Below are 20,415 nucleotides of genomic sequence, written 5' to 3'. Positions count from 1 at the left end.
AAAGAAGGAAGGAAGGAAGGAAAGGGGAGAAGGGAGAAAACAAGGAAAGAAGGTAGGAAGGAAGAAAATGAGCCTGAAAGAAAGAAAGAAAGAAAGAAAGAAAGAAAGAAAGAAAGAAAGAAAGAAAGAAAGAAAGAAAGAAAGAAAGAAAGAAAGAAAGAAAGAAAGAAAGAAAGAAAGAAAGAAAGAAAGAAAGAAAGAAAGAAAGAAAGAAAGATAAATTCCTGTTGATGACGATTTGTGTAACAAACATGGCGGATCTGAGAGCGAGACAGATTTATAGTTAAAAATATGGAGTTGAATTGTTTTTTTTTTTTTTTATCGTCATTTTTATTGTTATCGGGATAAATGCCAGAAATGATCGTGATACATTTTTTAGTCCATACCGCCCATCCCTATGTAGGACCAGACCTTTCATGATATCAATCATACATGTTTCGTGAATCATTTGCCCATATTTTCCTGCTGCGGTTCTAAGTTTGATGTGTCTATGTAGCTGCGGCTTCAGCAAATGGAGCCAAAAGAATGATGGTCGACTTTTGGTCAACGAGTTGCTCAAGACAGACCATTGAAACATTCTTGGGGCCGTGTTTTTGGTACCATGCTTGTGTTTCAGCACCAACATGCCAAACTAAGATAATTACCACGATAAACACAGTTAATCTGCCAACCAACAATGTGAGGATTTTGAGTTAGAGTGGGCATGGTTCCACCATTTAAAATTTGCCGAAATGTTTGATAGTAGCAGCTTGGTTTCTCGCTATTATACCTGAACCTAAAACTGGAACAAGCTCGATAAATCCCGAGTTTTGTGGAGAATTTCCAAGCAGTCATAAACATATTTTCTTTAGGTGTGGTATAAAGCGCTATAAAAGTCCACCACTTGATTAGCACGCACTCATCCTTGTTATTCCTGAAGAAATCATGAGTTAAAGCTCACTGGAGGGCTGATAGACATATAGTCTTCAGCATTTTTCTGCTCTTGCTGGGAATGCGGGCTCTGTGGCATTGGTTCTCACCATTAACAGGACTTCCCTCCTGAATAGGCCCTGCCAAACTATGCAGTGTCCTGCCGAGTCCAGAGATGAGGACACGGGCTTGCAGCGAAGCCTAGCAGTTCCAACTTCCTATCAATGACAACAAGCATCAATCTTAGCCGCCCTTAGTCCTGGATCCTGCCAAGCATGACTCCTGTGAGAAGAAAAAAAGCAAAAAGCCAAAAAGGCTGCTGGAATTAAACAAAGGCTGGATTATCCTCTCAATACGTCCCAGAGCGGGACAATTCATCTTTGAATCCCCCCATGGTTCAGAGCGGAAGAAATGTCATAATTTTTGTACTTGGCTGCTGTAGACGTAGTCCGTTTCCGCCCTTCCTCACCACTCACATCAGGCCTTGTCTCGAGAATCTGTCAGTTTCCTTGAGAGGACTAATAAAGCTCGAAATGAAATCCAACCCAGTCGCTTCCATTTTTACTCAATCCAAAATACACCATTTAACACTCTGTGTTACACTTCTAAAAACATTCCCCGGGACTTTTACTCTCTCACGCCTGCTGAAATCCAGCAATAACCCTGTTAAATAAGGAAGGTGTGGACTATTGCTCGGGAGCAGTAGCCTTCACTTGGGGTGTCGCAAACACTTGAGCGATGCCAACTTAGCTTCACTTATTGGACCTGTGAACGGACAGATCGCGGTGCTCGCAGTGCTTCCCTCCAGTTCTCAGCAGCGTGTTTGTTCAGGTGGAGTAGACCCGCAACGTTGACTTTTACGACTGCTGGCCGCAATACAGGTCACAAGTTTATGAAACAGAAAAAAAGAGGTTGGCGATGTGACTTTCATATGATCATCTTAGTGTAAGGGGAACCGAGGGGGCTTTCTCTTGCTCTGAAGTGTTTCTTATAACGTTTTAAACAAGGCTGACGTGTGGATCACTTTTAATACATTTAAACTTTATTTGTATGTTGTAAAAGTCTTTGAATTATCTGTGGGTACAAGTTGTAATTTTGCTACTGGGATGAATGAAAAGGTGCATTTCGGGGGCCGGATCGTTGCCACGTGGCTCCATTACCAGGAACGGCTCTGCAAAACGGGCCTTCAGGAACCTTTAACAGGGCCAGAAACGTACCTGTAGTAGGAGAGGAACTCAGCTCGGCCTACAGGAACTACCTGGTGGGGGTTTAAAGTTGCAGCCAGCTCTCTCACGTGAACATAAATCACTCAAAGGAAGGCGAGTATATTTGTGTATTCATTTCAGAAACGAGGCATTTGAAGGTGCTTTTATGTAATGGAAACATGAACAATAAAGAGAAAAAATTGAGTTACAGTGCAGTGGCATAATAAAGAAAAGTTAGACTTAAGCTAGAGTTACAGTTTAGTGCTGAAATTGACATTGTTTAAACTTAAATAATGCAGTCAAAGGCACCTGTAAAGAAATCCGTTTTTAACATATATATATATATATATATATATATATATATATATATATATATATATATATATATAAAGGAACTGAGAGTTTCAGCGTTTCTGCAGTTTCTGGAAGTTTGTTCCAGATCTGTGGAGCAGAAAAGCTGAATGCTGCTTCTCCATGACTACGTTTACATGCAGTCAAAATTCGGGTTATTGCTAATATTCCGGTTACTGAAACATTCGGAATATTCCGTTTACATGCGTGAGCAAACAGGGTTATCCCAGTATACATGGTAATTAATCATTCGGGATATCTGGATCAAAACAGCGACGCGCGGAGAACGTGATGACGCAATTCCCGTCATTTCCACTTCTTCTTCCTGTATCCAAATTCAAAACAAATGCTGCTTCGCGCAACTTTTCGCTCACCTTTAAATCTCGCTATCCCGGTACTTTCTACCGTCTACAAATGCCAAAATGTTCATATCCTTCATTACATTTATGAAGTGATTAGTCTCCTCCTGGTCTTGCGTTTCTCCGTATTTAGAAGAACGTCCTGGACTCAAAAGACTAAGATTCCTTGCAAACAGAAACTACTTGCGCAGAAAACTAATTCCTGTTCCGTTTGATCGGGATATTCCGTTTGGCGTTTACATGACCGAATATTCAGGTTTTAAAAGGAGTAACCCAGGGGTCATATTCGGGTTTTTAAAAACCCGAATATGAGCAAATTCAGGTTATTCAAAGGGGTTACTGGTGTTTACATGGCCGTGCAAATTCGGTTTATTGGCAATATTCGGGTTTTAAAAGGGTTATTGACTGCATGTAAATGCCGTCCATGTTTGCTTCTGATTCTGGGGACACAGAGCAGACCTGAACCAAAAAACCTGAGAGGTCTGGATGGTTGCTATGGCAACAACAACTCTGATGTAAACATTCAGTGATTTATAAACTAACAGAAGTATTTTAAAGTCTATTCTCTGAGGTCCAGGGAACCAGTGTAAAGAACTGGAGTGATGTGGTCCACTTTCTTAGTTCTGGTGAGCAGCGTTCTGGATCAGCTTCTGTCTGATGAACTCTAGACCTGGGAAGACACTGTTCGATTCGACTGCAGATAAACGCATGGATGAGTTTTTCAAGGTCCTAATGAGACATCCTGCTCTGATCCTGGAGATGTTCTTCAGGTGACAGAGGGCCGACTTTGTAATTGTTTTAATGTGTCTGTGAAAGTTCAAGTCTGAGTCCATGACTACAACTTATCAGTGGTTTCTAGCTGTAATAACTGAAGCTATGTGCCGACTCTAAAACACTTTCTTTTTGTCCAAAAACTTCTTCGGTTTTGTTTTTGTTCAATGGAAGAACATTGTGGCACATCCATTGATTTTTGTGTGTGTGTGTGTGCATAGGTGTATGTGTGTATTCACCAGCTTTCATGACAGTCTAGCCAAATTTTATTGATCCCTAGAAGAAAAAGAATAACAAATTCAGCCAAAGAGGACTAAAGCTATGAGACTGCCCCATCTCACACTGCACGACTAGATTGCGGAGTTCAAAAGTTCACAACCCACGATTTATGGTCTCGCAGTGTACGACCCGATGCTCAGATGCTCCGTCTGCTCACACTATACGATCATAATCCTCCCGTCGGACCTCTGTGTCCTGGAACTCGAGGCCAGTTTTGGGGCACGGGTAGGCTGTTCCAACCCAAACGTGCGTCCTGCCCACCCGATCAAAGTTATGGGGATCCTTTATTTTTTTATATATATAAAGAAAATCCCCAAATATCTGTACTGTTTCTGATTGGATCGGCACTGCGCATCATTTTTAGACACAACAATGAACGCATACCGCAAAAGTTGTGTCTCGGCGGAGGGAAGTGTTCAGAACAGCACAGAGCGCACACTAAAGGCTGATTTATGGTTCCGCGTTACACCAACACAGAGCCTACGGCGTAGGGTACGCGGCGACCCGCACCGTACGTGGAAATGCGGTCTTTTTTTTCTGCTATTAAAACATGATTTGTAATGTGAATTTGCAACAAAATTAATAGTTTTTGACGTGACATCAGAGATTGCGCATGCTCTCTGCGAAAGGATGAGGCAAATCGGGTCCTAGCTGCTTCAACTGTGCGACTCCTTCACGAGGAGCGACCAGGATTTCAAACACGCTTGACAATTCCTGATCGGGAGCTCGTCGTGAGGTGTTAATCTCTCGTCGTTACCCCACGTTTACTGCACGAGGCACGAGCAACGATTGGGTCGAAATCGGTCCCGATCCAAAAAATAGTCGCACGACTGTAAAATCGGCTCAAAACGAGCCGATAATCGCACAGTGTATGCCCGGCTTAAGATAAACAACGGTGGGACGAGAAAGACCAGGGGGACATGAAAGGGCAGGAAAAAAAGAAAAGACAGTGATGAGTGACGTTTGGTGACTTTGTGATGTGTGAATGAGTGTTTAACGTGTTGTGTTAGAGTAAAAGGAGACACAGGACAACCAGGCTTTTACAAATAGAAGAGGGAGAGGAGCATTCCCTTTACAGTTGTTATGAAACATGGAAAGTATTTAATAAATGAAAAATGACTTCCCTTTTAGCGTGAATATTCGACCCCACAGAAGTAGGAAAAGTGTCCTGGACTCATGTCTGATTGTTGTTGCATCAGGACAGAAAGAGCAACGGAGGATTCAGCCATCATGCATCAAGGCTTGTGTCTACTGTCCAAAGCCTGGGAGGTAGTATTATGGTCTGGGGTTGGTTCATTTGTCCTGTCTTGGTTCAACAGTCTTATAAATCCTCATCTGATGACCTGAATATCTGAATGACTGGGTTTTTCCATCAATTTATTTTATTTTATTTTATTATCACCTAATAGCACAAATATATTCCAAGACAATGACAATGCCAGACATGATTTTCACAGATGATCCAGTGAACACAAAGTCCCGGCCTTAACCCCCGTTAAAAATCTGTGGGATGTGATGGCGAAGACCTGACACTGTGGTCCCACTCTCCCTCCATCAGCACAACATCCTGGCACGAAAATTAATGCAACTCAGGACAGAAATAAATGTTATGGTATTGCATAGCTCATCAAAATGATGGCCGTAATTAAAGGTAAAGGTTTTCCAATAAAGTGTCTATGACATTTAGTCTGGGACTTTTTTAAATATTAGCCAGTGCATTTAGGAGGAAACGCTCATAAAACTGGAAAAGCAGATGTGCATATTCCCATGTGGTTGAACTCATCCTTAATACGGTATGTAATCCAAATGCAGTTATTCGATTATCTATCCCATAACCACGAGTTCCTTTGGCCATCAAGACTGCTGTGTAAAACCTAAAACTAATTTATGAACCCGGGCTGTTTTCATAATGAATTCATTACTATACGTAGTTTACTGAATATCGGGCTTTGTGGTTGCTGAACATTTGAAGGTTACGGTTCTCTCTCGTATGACGGCAGAAGCCAAAGTGGATGGAAGGTGCCAAAAAGCACAGACCAGACGGGGTGGTCCGGAAACAGCCCGGAGATCCAGTGAAACTTAACAAGCATGTTCCCTTTGGATGTTAAAATGAAGTGTAACACAGATATTAATGTAGCAAGTATCACAACACAGCAGTGGAATGTAAACTGGAGCACTGGGACGTCAGGCTGGACGCTACCCAGCTGCAGCCGAGTACCCCTGCAGTCATAACGGCCTAAAGCCCGTCCGCCGGCACCAGGAAGGCCCGCCAGTCCAAAGCCCCGGGTTTCCATCACGGCCGGCAGCCAAGACTGAGGTCGGCTCCGCTTCGAGGTGGAGGTGTCTCGTTACTCATCGAGGAAAAGTGCAGGGTTGATTGTCGGATAAGTCGTTTGTCACGGCGGGTTGTTGGAATGGGCGATATTTTACCGTTCACGATATACCGTGAAAAAAATTCCCCACGATAAGAATTTGTCATCTTGCGGTAAAAACAATAAATATCCGTTTTTGTGTAAAGCCGAATTTATGGTTCTGCGTTAAATCCACGCACAATGTGAAGGAAGGAAGGAAGGAAGGAAGAAAGGAAATAAGGAAGGGAGGATGGGAGAAAAGGAAGGGAGAAAAGAAGGAAGGAAGGAAGATGAAGGAAGGAAGGAAGATGAAGGAAGAAAATAAGGAAGGGAGGGAGGAAGGAAGGAAGGAAGGAAGGAAAAGGAAGGAAGGAAAAGGAAGGAAGGAAGGAAGGAAGGAAGGAAGGAAGGAAGGAAGGAAGGAAGGAAGGAAGGAAGGAAGGAAGGAAGGAAGGAAGGAAGGAAGGAAGGAAGGAAGGAAGGAAGGAAGATGAAGGAAGAAAATAAGGAAGGGAGGATGGGAGAAAAGGAAGGAAGGAAGGAAGGAAGGAAGGAAGGAAGGAAGGAAGGAAGGAAGGAAGGAAGGAAGGAAGGAAGGAAGGAAGGAAGGAAGGAAGGAAGGGATGGAGGGAGGGAGGGAGGGAGGGAGGAAGGAAGATGGAGGGAGGATGGGAGAAAAGGAAGGGAGAAAAGATGGAAGGAAGGAAGGAAGGAAGGAAGGAAGGAAGGAAGGAAGGAAGGAAGGAAGATGGAGGGAGGAAGGAAAGAAGGATGGGAGAAAAGGAAGGAAGAAAATGGAGGAAGGAAGGAAGGAAGGAAGGAAGGAAGGAAGGAAGGAAGGAAGGAAGATGGAGGGAGGAAGGAAGGAAGGAAGGAACCCAGTGCGCAAAAAGACGTCTAAACAACGTCTTTTTAAGGTCGCAGTTTGACGTCCCAGGAGGGTACAGGAATGTAACGCCAGATGACGTCTTTTTTTTACGTTCTTTTGACGTCGGGTATCAACGTCACCAGGACCTCCAGATAAGGGCCAATTCTAGTCCAAAACAGGTCATTAGGGACGTCTTCCTAACGTCTTTTTCGACATTGGAATGGACCTCTTTTTTTTTAACGTTCTTTTGACGTCGGGTATCGTCACCAGGACCTCCAAAACAGGTCATTAGGGACGTCTTCCTAACGTCTTTTTTCGACATTGGAATGGACCCCCCCTCCTTACCTCAGTAGTGCAGCCATTAAAGGACTACTCTAACAGAACCATAATTTGCCCATTATCTACTCTGCCTCATGCCTATGGATACCCTAAAACACTTTTTTAATTTCAAAAAAACAATTTCAGATTCCGGAGACAGCAGCTGTTTGGATATGGCAACTAGTTACAATGTAGTTTCCATAACACCATTGTATGAAAATCAGCTGCTGTTCCCTGAATCTGAAATTGTGTTTGGAAATTTCAAAGTGTTTCAGGGCATTCATAGACATGGTGAGTAGATAATGGGCAAATTATGGTTCTACATTTGAGGAATCCTTTTAATGTATTCTACCCAAAACTCCATTTGCTAAAGGAGATCACCATAGACAAACAGGTCACCTCTTACCCATAGGCTGGTTAAATTAAGATTGTCGATTTTCAAAGCAAAGAGTTAAACACAGTTTAACACCCAGCAATGGTGGCATTTTAAGAGAGTTCTTGAAAAGTAAGACTTGAACAGTAAACAAAGCCGATCTTCAGACAAATGCGACAATCTCACCCATACCAGACTGAAGTTCCTTGATGCTCCATGTATGCAAACAATACAAAATAGCATTTCATGACAATTATTTTGACTGCATTTTCAAAAGAAATCACAATTCAGTATAATCAAAATTCACTGGTTTTTAGAGAGCAATAAAATAGGAACATTTTTTTCCATTTTTAAAACAGAGCATGCAATACAAAGTAAAATTCAAATAGTAACTGTGACAGCCTGGCTCTTACAGCCATGACAAGGAGGGAGACACACCATGATAAGGAATAACAAAATAAGTTTATTAATAAGAAACGACAACTTAAATATGTCCAACAAAAGATTACAAAACATGGGATGTGGATGTCAGTAAAGTAAGCATGAGGTGCATGTTGTGTGAGTGGAGAGTGTAGATGTGTGTTGTAGGATGCAAAACGAAACAACAGGATAAAAAAGGAAACTAAGGCTGCCACATCACCGACCAGGTGCCTGCAAGTGAAGGAAGAGAGAGAGAGAGCATGAATAACCGGCGTTCTACTGAACATTCAGTAGAATTTTTTTTCCAAAGCATTACAATAATAAATATATTCAAAACTTTCCCATTTTAAATGGAGAACACAAATAAAAAATGGTAACAATCAGTAAAATCAAGATGTTACATAGTTTTAGTAACATTTATCATTCCAACACAATAAAAACACAAAAAAGCAACACTACAACCCTGTAACAGCTAAGGACTCAATAGAAATGATCCTCAAATACAAAAGCTCTCTGTTTATATATACATAGCATGCAGGACAGGCGAGGATGACTCCTTTCCAAGCTGTATGGCAATGGGCTGCCCGATGTACTGTAAACATACACCTGTGTGTGTGTGTGTGTGTGTGTGTGTGTGTGTGTGTGTGTGTGTGAGAGAGAGAGAGAGAGTGAGAGTGTGAGAGCGCAGTCCTCAGTGCAGAATTTGCTGTCAGGATCTAGGATAACCTCGCCTCACTGCTGACGTCTCTGTGGTGCATGCTTCAGATGGCCAGCGCTGGTTTGCTTGATGAGGTCTTCTGTTGCCGCCTTGATTGAACCTCATACCTCCTTCTGCAAGAGTAGAAGACAGTGACATTAAGAAATCTGCCATCAAATGAAAGGGTCGACATTATAGCTAAAAAGGCCTTAGAGCAGGAAAGCATGGGAGAATGAATCAGAGGATAGAAATCCATTTCTCTTTACAACTGAATGTTAGGTCAGTTCCATTCAGCTCTTCTTCCAGAAAAGACTTAGTGAAGTTCTGCAGAATGAGGTTGGGTCATTGTGGGCTCAATCATTATTTACACATAGTGGGAAAACATCCGACTGGGTTACAGTATGTGGATGTGGGGATCCTTTTGAATAAATTTGGGATCATTTCTTTTTGTTTATTTTCTTGTTTTGGCCCTAAAGGAGAAACATCAGCTATTGTGGCTAAGGAAGTGATTCGTTTCTTGCATGAAACTGGACTGTACGGTCGGATCAAAAGATGCTTCAACCCTATTGACTAGACACATTTGCAGATTTGCAAAACTCACCATGCGTTCAAAGTTACTGTTGTCAATGAGATGCACTTCCTCCTCGTCAAACTGCTCCATGGTCTCCATCCTGACGATGTTACCGACGTGTGCAGATGTTTGTGGAGAATCTTTTTTTCTGAAACACTGAAACAATCCCAAGATTATTACGATTAGAAACAATCGCAAGATTATTGAGATTTGAATACGACTCAAAAAGGAAAGATAATTAAATGTTAACCCATTGATGCCTGGTGCATGCCATGGAAAAAGGAAAAGACTGTTAGTAATACGTAATTATTTACAAATACCCATGCAAAACAGAAACATCATAAAAAAATGACACAGTAATGCTTAGATGAATTATCTTTTTGACTGTACAGTTCTCTTTTTTCTCAAGGTAAGTATTTCCATACATTTTTCACACATTTAATAAACCATGAATTATGGTATTTATTTATCCGTTTACCAGATGAAATAAAATTAATTTCAACACTCTTTTTAACCATTGCACACGTTATGTATGAAATGAACTGAAAATAACAAAATGCACCTTTAACACACATTAAAATAATACATTCAAGACTTCAGAGTATCTGCCTTGTTATGAATTAACTTCTTTAGCAGGCTTTAACACACACCTCATAACAGTGCATCTCAGAATAAAATAGAAAATACACACACAGAGCAGCAAAATAAATAGCTAATAGATAATCCGAGCAAAATAATGGCTTTACCTCTTAACACACACAGTGAAAAGTAGCCGTAAGTAAAATTTCGTAAAAAAAGTTTTTTACAAGTTCACCGGCATTTCATGCACACATGCATCATGTGGCTACTGCTGTTAGCATTCGCTAGCTAGCGCGAGCTAGCTCGCTCAGGTAACTCACCAGTCTCTGCCGAAAACAACTCACAGGTCTTCAAACACTTCTCCGCTTCCAGTAGGTATAGTTTCCAGAGTTTTTCTTTGCTCCTAAGTGAGTTCACAACCGCTATTGTGACTTTCTTCTATATTTCGCATCTGCTCGTCATTGCTGCATGTCTGGGCGCATTCTCTCGCTCTCGCTCTAACTCTCGCGAGACCAGGTGGAACTCTCGCGAGAATAGGGTGGACTTACCATGAGAGCTACTTTCTCTCACAAATAATATTAAAATTGGGTGTGTGCAAAATAAATCATTACAGATTAATAACCAAATGAGACTTAATAAATAAAATAAACATTTTCAAAGAAACAATAATATTACCAGTCCCAATTTTCTACTGGGTTTTATATATATATATATATATATATATATATATATATATATATATATATATATATATATATATATATATATATATATTCAACTATCGACTGGGTTACATAAACAATACAAGATATATTCTTCTTTAATCAAATACATTTCTTGCACCTGTTTTAGACGTCTGCATGACGTCACAAAAAATTACCCAACCAGAGGTCAGATATTGAACTGCATATTGACGTCTTATGGACGTTCATATTTAGACGTCAAAGAATTGCACGTCGTATGGACGTTCATATTTAGACGTCAAAGAATTGGACGTCGTATGGACGTTCATATTTAGACGTCAAAGAATTGGACGTTGTATGGACGTCTAGAAATGGTCTTCGACGGACCGACCAAATATAGACTAGATCTGCACGTCACCTGGACGTGCAATGTTTGCTGGGAAGGAAGGAAGGAAGGAAGGAAGGAAGGAAGGAAGGAAGGAAGGAAGGAAGGAAGGAAGGAAGGAAGGAAGGAAGGAAGGAAGGAAGGAAGGAAGGAAGGAAGGAAGGAAGATGGAGGGAGGAAGGAAGATGGATGAAGGAAGGAAGGAAGGAAGGAAGGAAGGAAGGAAGGAAGATGGAGGAAGGAAGGAAGGAAGGAAGGAAGGGAGAAAAGGAAAGGAGAAAATAAGGAAGGAAGGAAGGAAGGAAGAAGATGAAGGAAGGAAGGAAGATGGAGGAGGAAGGAAGGAAGATGGAGGAAGGAAGGAAGGAAGGAAGGAAGAAGATGAAGGAAGGAAGGAAGGAAGGAAGGAAGGAAGGAAGGAAGGAAGGAAGGAAGGAAGGAAGGAAGATGGAGGAAGATGGAGGAAGGAAGGAAGGAAGGAAGGAAGATGAAGGAAGAAAATAAGGAAGGGAGGGAGGAAGGAAGGAAGGAAGGAAGGAAGGAAAATGAAGGAAGGAAAAGGAAGGAAGGAAGGAAGGAAGGAAGGAAGGAAGGAAGGAAGGAAGGAAGGAAGGAAGGAAGGAAGGAAGGAAGGAAGGAAGGAAGGAAGGAAGGAAGATGAAGGAAGGAAGATGAAGGAAGGAAGGAAGATGAAGGAAGAAAATAAGGAAGGGAGGATGGGAGAAAAGGAAGGAAGGAAGGAAGGAAGGAAGGAAGGAAGGAAGGAAGGAAGGGATGGAGGGAGGGAGGGAGGGAGGAAGGAAGATGGAGGGAGGATGGGAGAAAAGGAAGGGAGAAAAGATGGAAGGAAGGAAGGAAGGAAGGAAGGAAGGAAGGAAGGAAGGAAGGAAGGAAGGAAGATGGAGGGAGGAAGGAAAGAAGGATGGGAGAAAAGGAAGGAAGAAAATGGAGGAAGGAAGGAAGGAAGGAAGGAAGGAAGGAAGGAAGGAAGATGGAGGGAGGAAGGAAGGAAGGAAGGAAGGAAGGAAGGAAGGAAGGAAGGAAGGAAGGAAGGAAGGAAGGAAGGAAGGAAGGAAGGAAGATGGAGGGAGGAAGGAAGATGGATGAAGGAAGGAAGGAAGGAAGGAAGGAAGGAAGGAAGATGGAGGAAGGAAGGAAGGAAGGAAGGAAGGGAGAAAAGGAAAGGAGAAAATAAGGAAGGAAGGAAGGAAGGAAGAAGATGAAGGAAGGAAGGAAGATGGAGGAGGAAGGAAGGAAGATGGAGGAAGGAAGGAAGGAAGGAAGGAAGGAAGAAGATGAAGGAAGGAAGGAAGGAAGGAAGGAAGGAAGGAAGGAAGGAAGGAAGGAAGGAAGGAAGGAAGGAAGGAAGGAAGGAAGGAAGATGGAGGAAGATGGAGGAAGGAAGGAAGGAAGGAAGGGAGGAAGAAAATAAGGAAGGGAGGATGGGAGGGAAGGAAGGAAGGAAGGAAGGAAGGAAGGAAGGAAGATGGAGGAAGATGGAGGAAGGAAGGAAGGAAGGAAGGGAGGAAGAAAATAAGGAAGGGAGGATGGGAGGGAAGGAAGGAAGGAAGGAAGGAAGGAAGGAAGGAAGGAAGGAAGGAAGGAAGGAAGGAAGGAAGGAAGGAAGGAAGGAAGGACAAATTCCGTGTGATAGATTTATAGTTAAAAAGGTGGAGTTGAATTGTTTTTTTTTTTAATCGTCATTTTTATTGTTATCAGGATAAATGCCAGAAATGATCGTGATAATTTTTTTAGTCCATACCGCCCATCTCTAGTTGACGCTGCAGAGTTACAGTACGTGGCTCCATCTGCTCTTTAGTGGTCACGAGTTTCTGAATGAACTTGCTTTGTGTTTGTGTTTTTTCCTCTTTCCTCTGCAGAGGTGGCCTTCCTTTGGGCTTCTCACCAGGTTCACCACAGTTCAGAGTACTACAACCTGACCACCGCCCTCAGACAGTCCCTCACCCAGCAGTTTACATCATGGGTAAGATATTTACTCTCTTTAAGCACAACTCAACATACCCCATTAGTTGAAGAGAGTGATTAATGGATGGAGCCAAAACACACATTTAAACAAGTTATGCCGCTTATATTTTATTCTTCTGTGTGGTAGAAACTTCATTTTTTTTGTCCGAGACTATTAAAAACACATTAGTGAGTCATACTGTTGCAGTGGAAGACATGTTACTTCATTAAAGTGATCCAACACGCTGCAGTTTACTTTGAGTCGATCCGTCATACACCATCACGCTGGTGTAAATACACACTAGAGCGCCGAATCTGTAGGCAATAAAAGTCTCCAAACAAAAGCTTCTGTTTGAGTAATGTTCAATAAAAGCTTCAGTGACCAGATGTTTTACCGAAGAATTTTAATATCAGTGTAACATAAATTATGTCTTTAGGCTGTTTTTAAAGATTTATGTGAGCCGTAGACTCAAATGGACCTAAAACATCAAATGAAAATGACCAATCCTGGGATCCCTCAGGGTTGCAGCCTGTGATGTTTTGGTCGTGATCTGGGTTTACGAGGGTTCATGTAACACTGGACGCATTACAAACGTCGGCCGTCTTTCGTTGAAGTTGGACAAATCACTTTAAAAAAAAAACTACATCACCCCTACAAGTCTGAATTGATTAAAACTGGACTGCAGCAAACCAGTTTAGTTTCTCTGAAAAGTGCCTGGAGATGACGTTTGTTGTGAATTGATGCTTTGGGTTTAATTAAAAAAAAGAAAACATGATCTCCACTTTCTCAACAAATACATGTGAAAAAAAACAAAAGTAATGAGCTACATATTTCTCCTCCTACAGTGTTATATCGTTAAACCACCCAAAGAAACTGTAGATGTTTCCAGGACGCCTAAATGGGCCACTCATGATCATGATGTTATGTTTATGTAATAATTGTCTGGGGGTCATGTTCTGGGTCTCTGGAAAGCGCCTACAGACAACTTCTGTTGTAATATATACATATATATATATATATATATATATATATATATATATATATATATATATATACATACATACATACATACATACATACACATATATATATATATATATATATATATATATATATATATATATATATATATATATATATATATATATATATATATATATATATATATATATATATATATATATATATATATATATATATATATATATATATATATATATACATGTACATATAAGGGATGGGCGGTATGGACTAAAAAATGTATCATGATCATTTCTGGCATTTATCCCGATAACGATAAAAATGACGATAAAAAAAATACCAATTCAACTCCACCTTTGTAACTATAAATCTATCACCACATTCAGTTTTTGGAGCCCCCAAAACACTGCTCTAAAAGAATACTAAATGCTACTAAACTACACCAATTAAATTGAATTAATAAAAACCAATTAAATTAGTACACCTGTACTGCAAAACTATAATGACTCAAGTGAAACAAGTTCAACATTTATTCAAACTGTATGGCTTAAACAGTGGGATATCAGTGCAAACAGCAAAAGTACCATTGTCCTTCAAGTTTCCTCAGCTTATAAAATCCCAAAGTAGAAAAAAATACAACCTGATAAATAAAGAAACAGGACAAATAAATAAAAGCCATCCTTTGCACTCACTGTTTTTTTGCAGACTCTGCATATAATAGATGATGTTTGCTCCTCGTCACTCTTTTTAAATCCAAACCAGTTCCAGATAACGGAGCTGGAGCCTCGTTTAACAACGAGCTCCTCGTTCTCAGATCCGCCTTCCGCCATGTTTGTTACACATAAACGTCATCAACGGGAATTTATCGTTTTTAGCGCGAGATGACAAATTCTTACCGTGGGGAATTTTTTGACGGTATATCGTGAACGGTAAAATATCACCCATTCCTAACATCAGTGATTCAATTCAATTATTCATATATATATATATATATATATATATATATATATATATATATATATATAGTTGAATTGAATCACTGATTCCTCAGACAGCCCATCAATTATTCACCAACAGCTGAATATCTATCACCTTTTGCTGTTGGGGTGCGACACATTCAGAAAAAGAAAGAATGTTAAGGTAGTAAAGCTTTTTTGCACTCCGTAGTAAAGTCAATTCTTCTCAAGAAAGAATTTAAAAGGCCCTCTGACATTGAGGTGATGTTGGGTGTCAGGTGTTTATTTTTTTGCCTCTTCTGCTTGATAGCAAATCTTTTAAAGTGGCACCATGTCGGTTTCTGAAAGAGTAGTAAGATAAACTTCAGGGTTTTACATCCCAGGATCAACTGGGTAGTTTAAATTGAGACTCTCCCTCTCTCTGTATATTTATTTAGTGTTGGTGTTGAGACAAATCATCATCAGTTGCCACAAGACATCCAGAAGTTGTTTCAAATAAAAGAAAATAAACACAATCTCAGGGGAATATGCAATTTTAAAAAACAGCATGTACGAACAAACATCAAAACCCATTGTGTATCAGTGAAGGGAGTTAATCTGTGGAACAACTGTACAGATGAAATGAAATCATGTAATTCACTAAGTAAGTTTAAACAAATCTTTAAAATCAATACTCTTTATGGATACAAAACGGAAATGGAACCATGAACTGACAGCCAGTGACCAAAGTGCCTTGCTCAGCTGATCCACTTTTTCTTTTCTTTTATGCTTTTCTTTCAGAAGTTCTGTGAAATGAAGAAATGGTAAAAACAGAACATTAGAAGGGGTAGGACTAGAAAAGTTTTTGGAAACTTCATCCTACACCCTTTCAAACAGGAAATATTTATCTACATATAGATTTTTCTGTTTAATTTGCTTATGTTTTTTTTTTTTTGTTTTTTCGATATATACATTTTATGTATTCTGATTTTTTTTGTTTGTTTTAACCTGTTTGAATAAATAATTAAACGAAACGAAACCTTGAAAAGACGTTAAAAGTTATTGTCTTTCTCCTCCCTCAGATTTTCTACCTGCCGATGGCTCTGGCTGTTCCTCCATCCGTCTTTGCTGTCCACATTCAGTTAAATCTGCTCTACCAGTTCTGGATCCACACAGAGGTGAGTATCACCACGGTAGATTCTCTAATCCATACGTCTGCAGACTTTAAAAGTATTAAAACAATGCTGTAATCTTAACCTTCCCATGAGGACACATTTAAACTCTTTTTTTATTTTATTTTATGCGATATGCCTTAGTCTAGACATCACCCATATGAGCGTCTGGAACCATGACATCACATAAATATTGTAGGCGTACAGTAAATTTTTTCTCCAATGAAATTTCTCTTGAGTTATACACCCATCTAGCAAAACTATAAATCTGATTTTTAAAACGTCACAGGAACAGATACATGAAGGTGGGCGGTTTCTTCTCAGGCCGGTGAGGCTGACCCGTCACAGCGGAGGCGGCTTTGCAGAGCGGGGCGGTTGCTATGGCTTCCGTTTTCACAGGAAATCAGTATTGTGAAAGGAAATACAAACCTGTTATTCGTTTCACAGGAACTTCGACAACAAGGTCATTTTATATTGATGTAGATCATCACAGGTCTGTGGCTGGACTTAAAAAAATTTTTTTCTTTTCCTTTTTTTTTACAAAAGACAAAATATTGTGTTTACAAGAACCACTTTGTTTTCTCCTAAACTTCGTTTATGCAACATCAGACTAACTAATGCCGAATCACATCCTAACTAGAGAATAACATTTCAATAGTTCAGAAAATGAAATAATGTTTTCAGCAGACCTCACACATTAAGGTTGGCCAAGTATCCTTTAAAAAAATTCCTTCAATTATTTTGTTTTATGTACTCTCTCAGTGGCAAGAAAAAGTAATGTGAAACCTGGGAATTAACTGGTTTTCTGTATTACTCTGCTGCAAAATCGGATGTAATCCTCCTCTAATAGTGGAGGAGAAGAAAAGCAGACAAACGTAACATACTTAACGTGATAACACAGAGTTTATTACAGTTTCATGTGTCGTTCCCAATGCAGGAGAAAGACCTAAAGTCATATATAATTCAAATTAAGCCTGTTGGAGATAGTTGTTTGCTCACCTGGAGATCAGGAAACTGAAATCATGATGCAAATGTAGCACTCAGCTACTCCGGTTGATAAAAGACAGTCAACATTTGAAGTTTCCGGTTCATGAGAAGCACCAGCTGATGTAAACCATGCCTCATAAAACGCAGATCTCTGAAAGCATGTGACACAGAGTAGTTCATCTGCATAAGGCTGCATGGAAACGGTTTAGTCGAACAGCTTCCTAGAAGTGGATGCTCAGCCAAGACGACTGCAATGGGGCAACTCTGATCCACAGTGAGGAAAAGAAGAACCCGAGTAACAGCTGAAAGCTTTGGCATTGAGGAGTAAATGAAATAACAAGTTCACCAAAATATCCTGCAGGATGCTGTTCGCCCAGCTGAAGTTTATTCAGACTCAAGTGATGTAACCAGTACTCGAGTTGTAAAAATAAATCAGGGGGGATGGTCGATTTTATCATATGGGGACAGATAATTAGTGCTGATTACAAATAATGTAATATATTACAAATAATAGCAGTATATTACAACAGAAACACGTTATCGATTCAACGTGCAGATCTTCGCTCTCTGTCATTAATGTGGAGAAGATAAGACTCTTTATTCCGCCGTCTATGGACAATGTCCGACCAAAACACCTGCAGAAATACTGCAGGAATGACATAGCAGCAGTTAAATGCAGCCTTCTGTAAGCTTTAAATATCCACTGGGCTTACATCAAATACATCAAAACACAACAATAAAAAACCGTTTTCTGAACTTATCAATATGACTCTGTCCTTCACAGGATAAGTAAAATGGATCACTGCAAAAACTTAAAATCTTAACAAGAATATTTGTCTTATTTCTAGTTAAAATGTCTCTTTTTAGTAAAAAAAATCTTATTAAACTTAAAACAAGACTCATCACTGGAAAAAACAACAATTTTCACCTGTTTCAAGTAGATTTTCACTTGAAATAAGTAGAAAAATCTGCCAGTGGAACAAGATTTTTTTGCTTGTAATGAGAAGATAAATCTTGTCCCACTGGCAGATTTTTCTACTTATTTCAAGTGAAAATTTACTTGAAACAGGTGAAAATTGTCAAATAAGTTATTTTTCTGGTGTTATTTTTCTGGTGATGACTCTAAATGTTGAAATAGCAGTAAAACCACACTCATTGATGAAATGACATAAGGGAAGGGGGGTGGCAGTTTTACAGGGGGGATGATTTTGACCATTTTTATTTCAGGGGGGGATGCCATCCCCCCTCATCCCCCCTCATCTCCCCTCATCCCCCCTCATCCCCCCTCAACTCCAGTACTGGATGTAACAGGACGATGGAGCTCGTTGTTGAAGTAAACCCACCTCAGAACGGCTCCAGAGAAATAAAGTCCAGACCTCAAGCCCATGGAGATGCAGTGACGTCGCGAGAGCTGTTCACACCAGCAGCTCATGAATGGGTCTGAACTGAAGCGGTTCTGTAAAGAACGATGTCCAGGTCTGATCCAGACTTACGTAGGAGAGTGTTTGATGAAAGTATTGAATACAGACAAAATAAATTGTAATCGTTTGTGTGTTTTCAGCTTAAGCACTTTTGTAGTTTGGACAAAGATCAAATCACATTTTATGGCAAATTATTGCAGAAAACTAAACGATTCAAAGGTTGCACACATTTTTTTTTTCTCTCCACTGTATCTTGATTCCACATTGTTATTAAACCTGCACACATATTAGTTAAGACATGGAAATAGTTTATTTTAATAGCATTTAATGAGCACAATGAAATGTGACATATATTCATAATATAGTTGTTTTTTTATTGTAAGAATTTATGTAGATGCTCTTGTACTGTACATAAAATATTTATGCTTAATAAAACTAGCAAGTTCGTGCTATTTCTGTATATTTTAGAACAAAAAATCCATATTTAAGAAAATGTTAAGTTGAGTTAAGATTTTGAAAGAAAGAAAAAGAAAAAAGTCTGTTATAAAGTTATCTGTGTGGCTGTGCCAGCACTAATCCGCCAGTTAAGTCCGGACTTTCAGACGCAGCGCTGCAGTGGAACCTGCATTCAATAAAAAATAATGAGATTTTATAAAAGATTCCAAACAGAAGCATAACCGCTCTGTCTGCCTTTAAAGTGACTGGGAATATCACTTTTACAATCCCCAGGATCGTTAGAGGCAATGAATGGATTTGGAGCGCCTTCCATCTTTTAGTGCACTATTAGTGAAGCCACTCGTAATAGTCACAATTTTCTGAGGGGATGTAATTTATGCCTCCTTTATAGGCTCTATTTTTTTGTAATTTTTTTTTTGATGTCATGTAATTTGCTGGCACACTATTGGCTGCAGCTTCAGAGCAAGAGTGAAGTGGTAGAGACCCCCTTTCATTTGAGATAAAACTCTCACGGTTGGCTGCCAGACGCAGTCATTACATGGAAATAATGAATCACCGAGGAAGGGGAGAAAAAAAAACTAAAAACTCTGTCCAGTATAGTACTTTTCTCCAGACCGAGAGGTCTGACGTACCGATGTGAACCGTCATGAGTTCCAGTCAGAGGAGAAGCGGGAAATATGTGCTCCCTCTCACTTTTGTAAGCTGTAGTGACTTATTGATGCTTCTGTTTAATATCACGCAACACAGAAATCCTGATTCTGAGCACAGCGTAGTACTCATCAGGCTTTCAAAGTGCTGGTTTTCTTAAACTAGAACTGTATGTGCAAGCAAAAGTGACGTCATTGACTGAAAGGAGTTTGACCTTGAAGATTATTAGATTATAAACGTGTATGATGTCCAAAACCTCATATTTATAGAGCAAGTGCAGGAAGAGCACAGTATGATTCTGCCCTTTCCCATGATGCTTCTTTCATTTGCTGTTATGTCTCTTGGTATTTTGTTCACAAGTGCCCTTGAATATTATTTAAAAGGCTCAACTCAACTCAACTCAACTTTATTTATAAAGCGCTTTAAAACAACCACAGCTGAAACAAAGTGCTGTACATAAGAGGACAAACAATCAACAGCAAAAGACAATAAAAACAATTAAATAAACGAATAAAATTACATAAAACCACTAAAAACAGAGCGAGGCAGACAGTGAGGAGGCCTGTCTGATGTGCAGAGGTGAAATGACTGCTATGAAACTTGATTTTTAGGCGATTTCTGGTGTTTGTGACGGGACCCACAGTTTCTGACAGATGCCATGGATCCACCAGAATAGAAAATGCTCCAATAATGTGTGTTGACACGTCGAAGCATCATTAGGAAGGAAAAG

At 39.9% G+C, this 20,415-nt stretch overlaps 1 protein-coding gene and 1 long non-coding RNA gene across 3 annotated transcripts in view; one reads left to right on the top strand and one right to left on the bottom strand.

The window, feature by feature from the left end:
* agmo (alkylglycerol monooxygenase) overlaps positions 1-20,415 on the top strand; it is a 113,850-nt gene that overhangs the window by 38,913 nt on the left and 54,522 nt on the right. Inside the window, exons 4-5 of the mRNA XM_061717514.1 lie at positions 13,000-13,103; positions 16,084-16,179. Of these exons, the coding sequence (XP_061573498.1) occupies positions 13,000-13,103; positions 16,084-16,179 (200 nt within the window). The remainder of the gene's footprint in view (positions 1-12,999; positions 13,104-16,083; positions 16,180-20,415) is intronic.
* On the bottom strand, positions 8,252-10,541 carry LOC133441162 (uncharacterized). 2 transcript variants are annotated; one of them, XR_009782405.1, is made up of 4 exons: positions 10,372-10,541; positions 9,503-9,628; positions 8,931-9,035; positions 8,252-8,435 (listed from the first exon to the last, which is right to left on the bottom strand). It is a non-coding gene; the product is annotated as an uncharacterized LOC133441162 (long non-coding RNA). The 2 variants fall into 2 exon arrangements; XR_009782406.1 differs by having other exon boundaries at positions 8,941-9,035.

The sequence above is a fragment of the Cololabis saira genome, chromosome 3 (assembly GCF_033807715.1).
Source record: "Cololabis saira isolate AMF1-May2022 chromosome 3, fColSai1.1, whole genome shotgun sequence".
NCBI classification, from domain to species: domain Eukaryota; kingdom Metazoa; phylum Chordata; class Actinopteri; order Beloniformes; family Belonidae; genus Cololabis; species Cololabis saira.
This window is presented reverse-complemented; position numbering and strand designations above follow the sequence as displayed.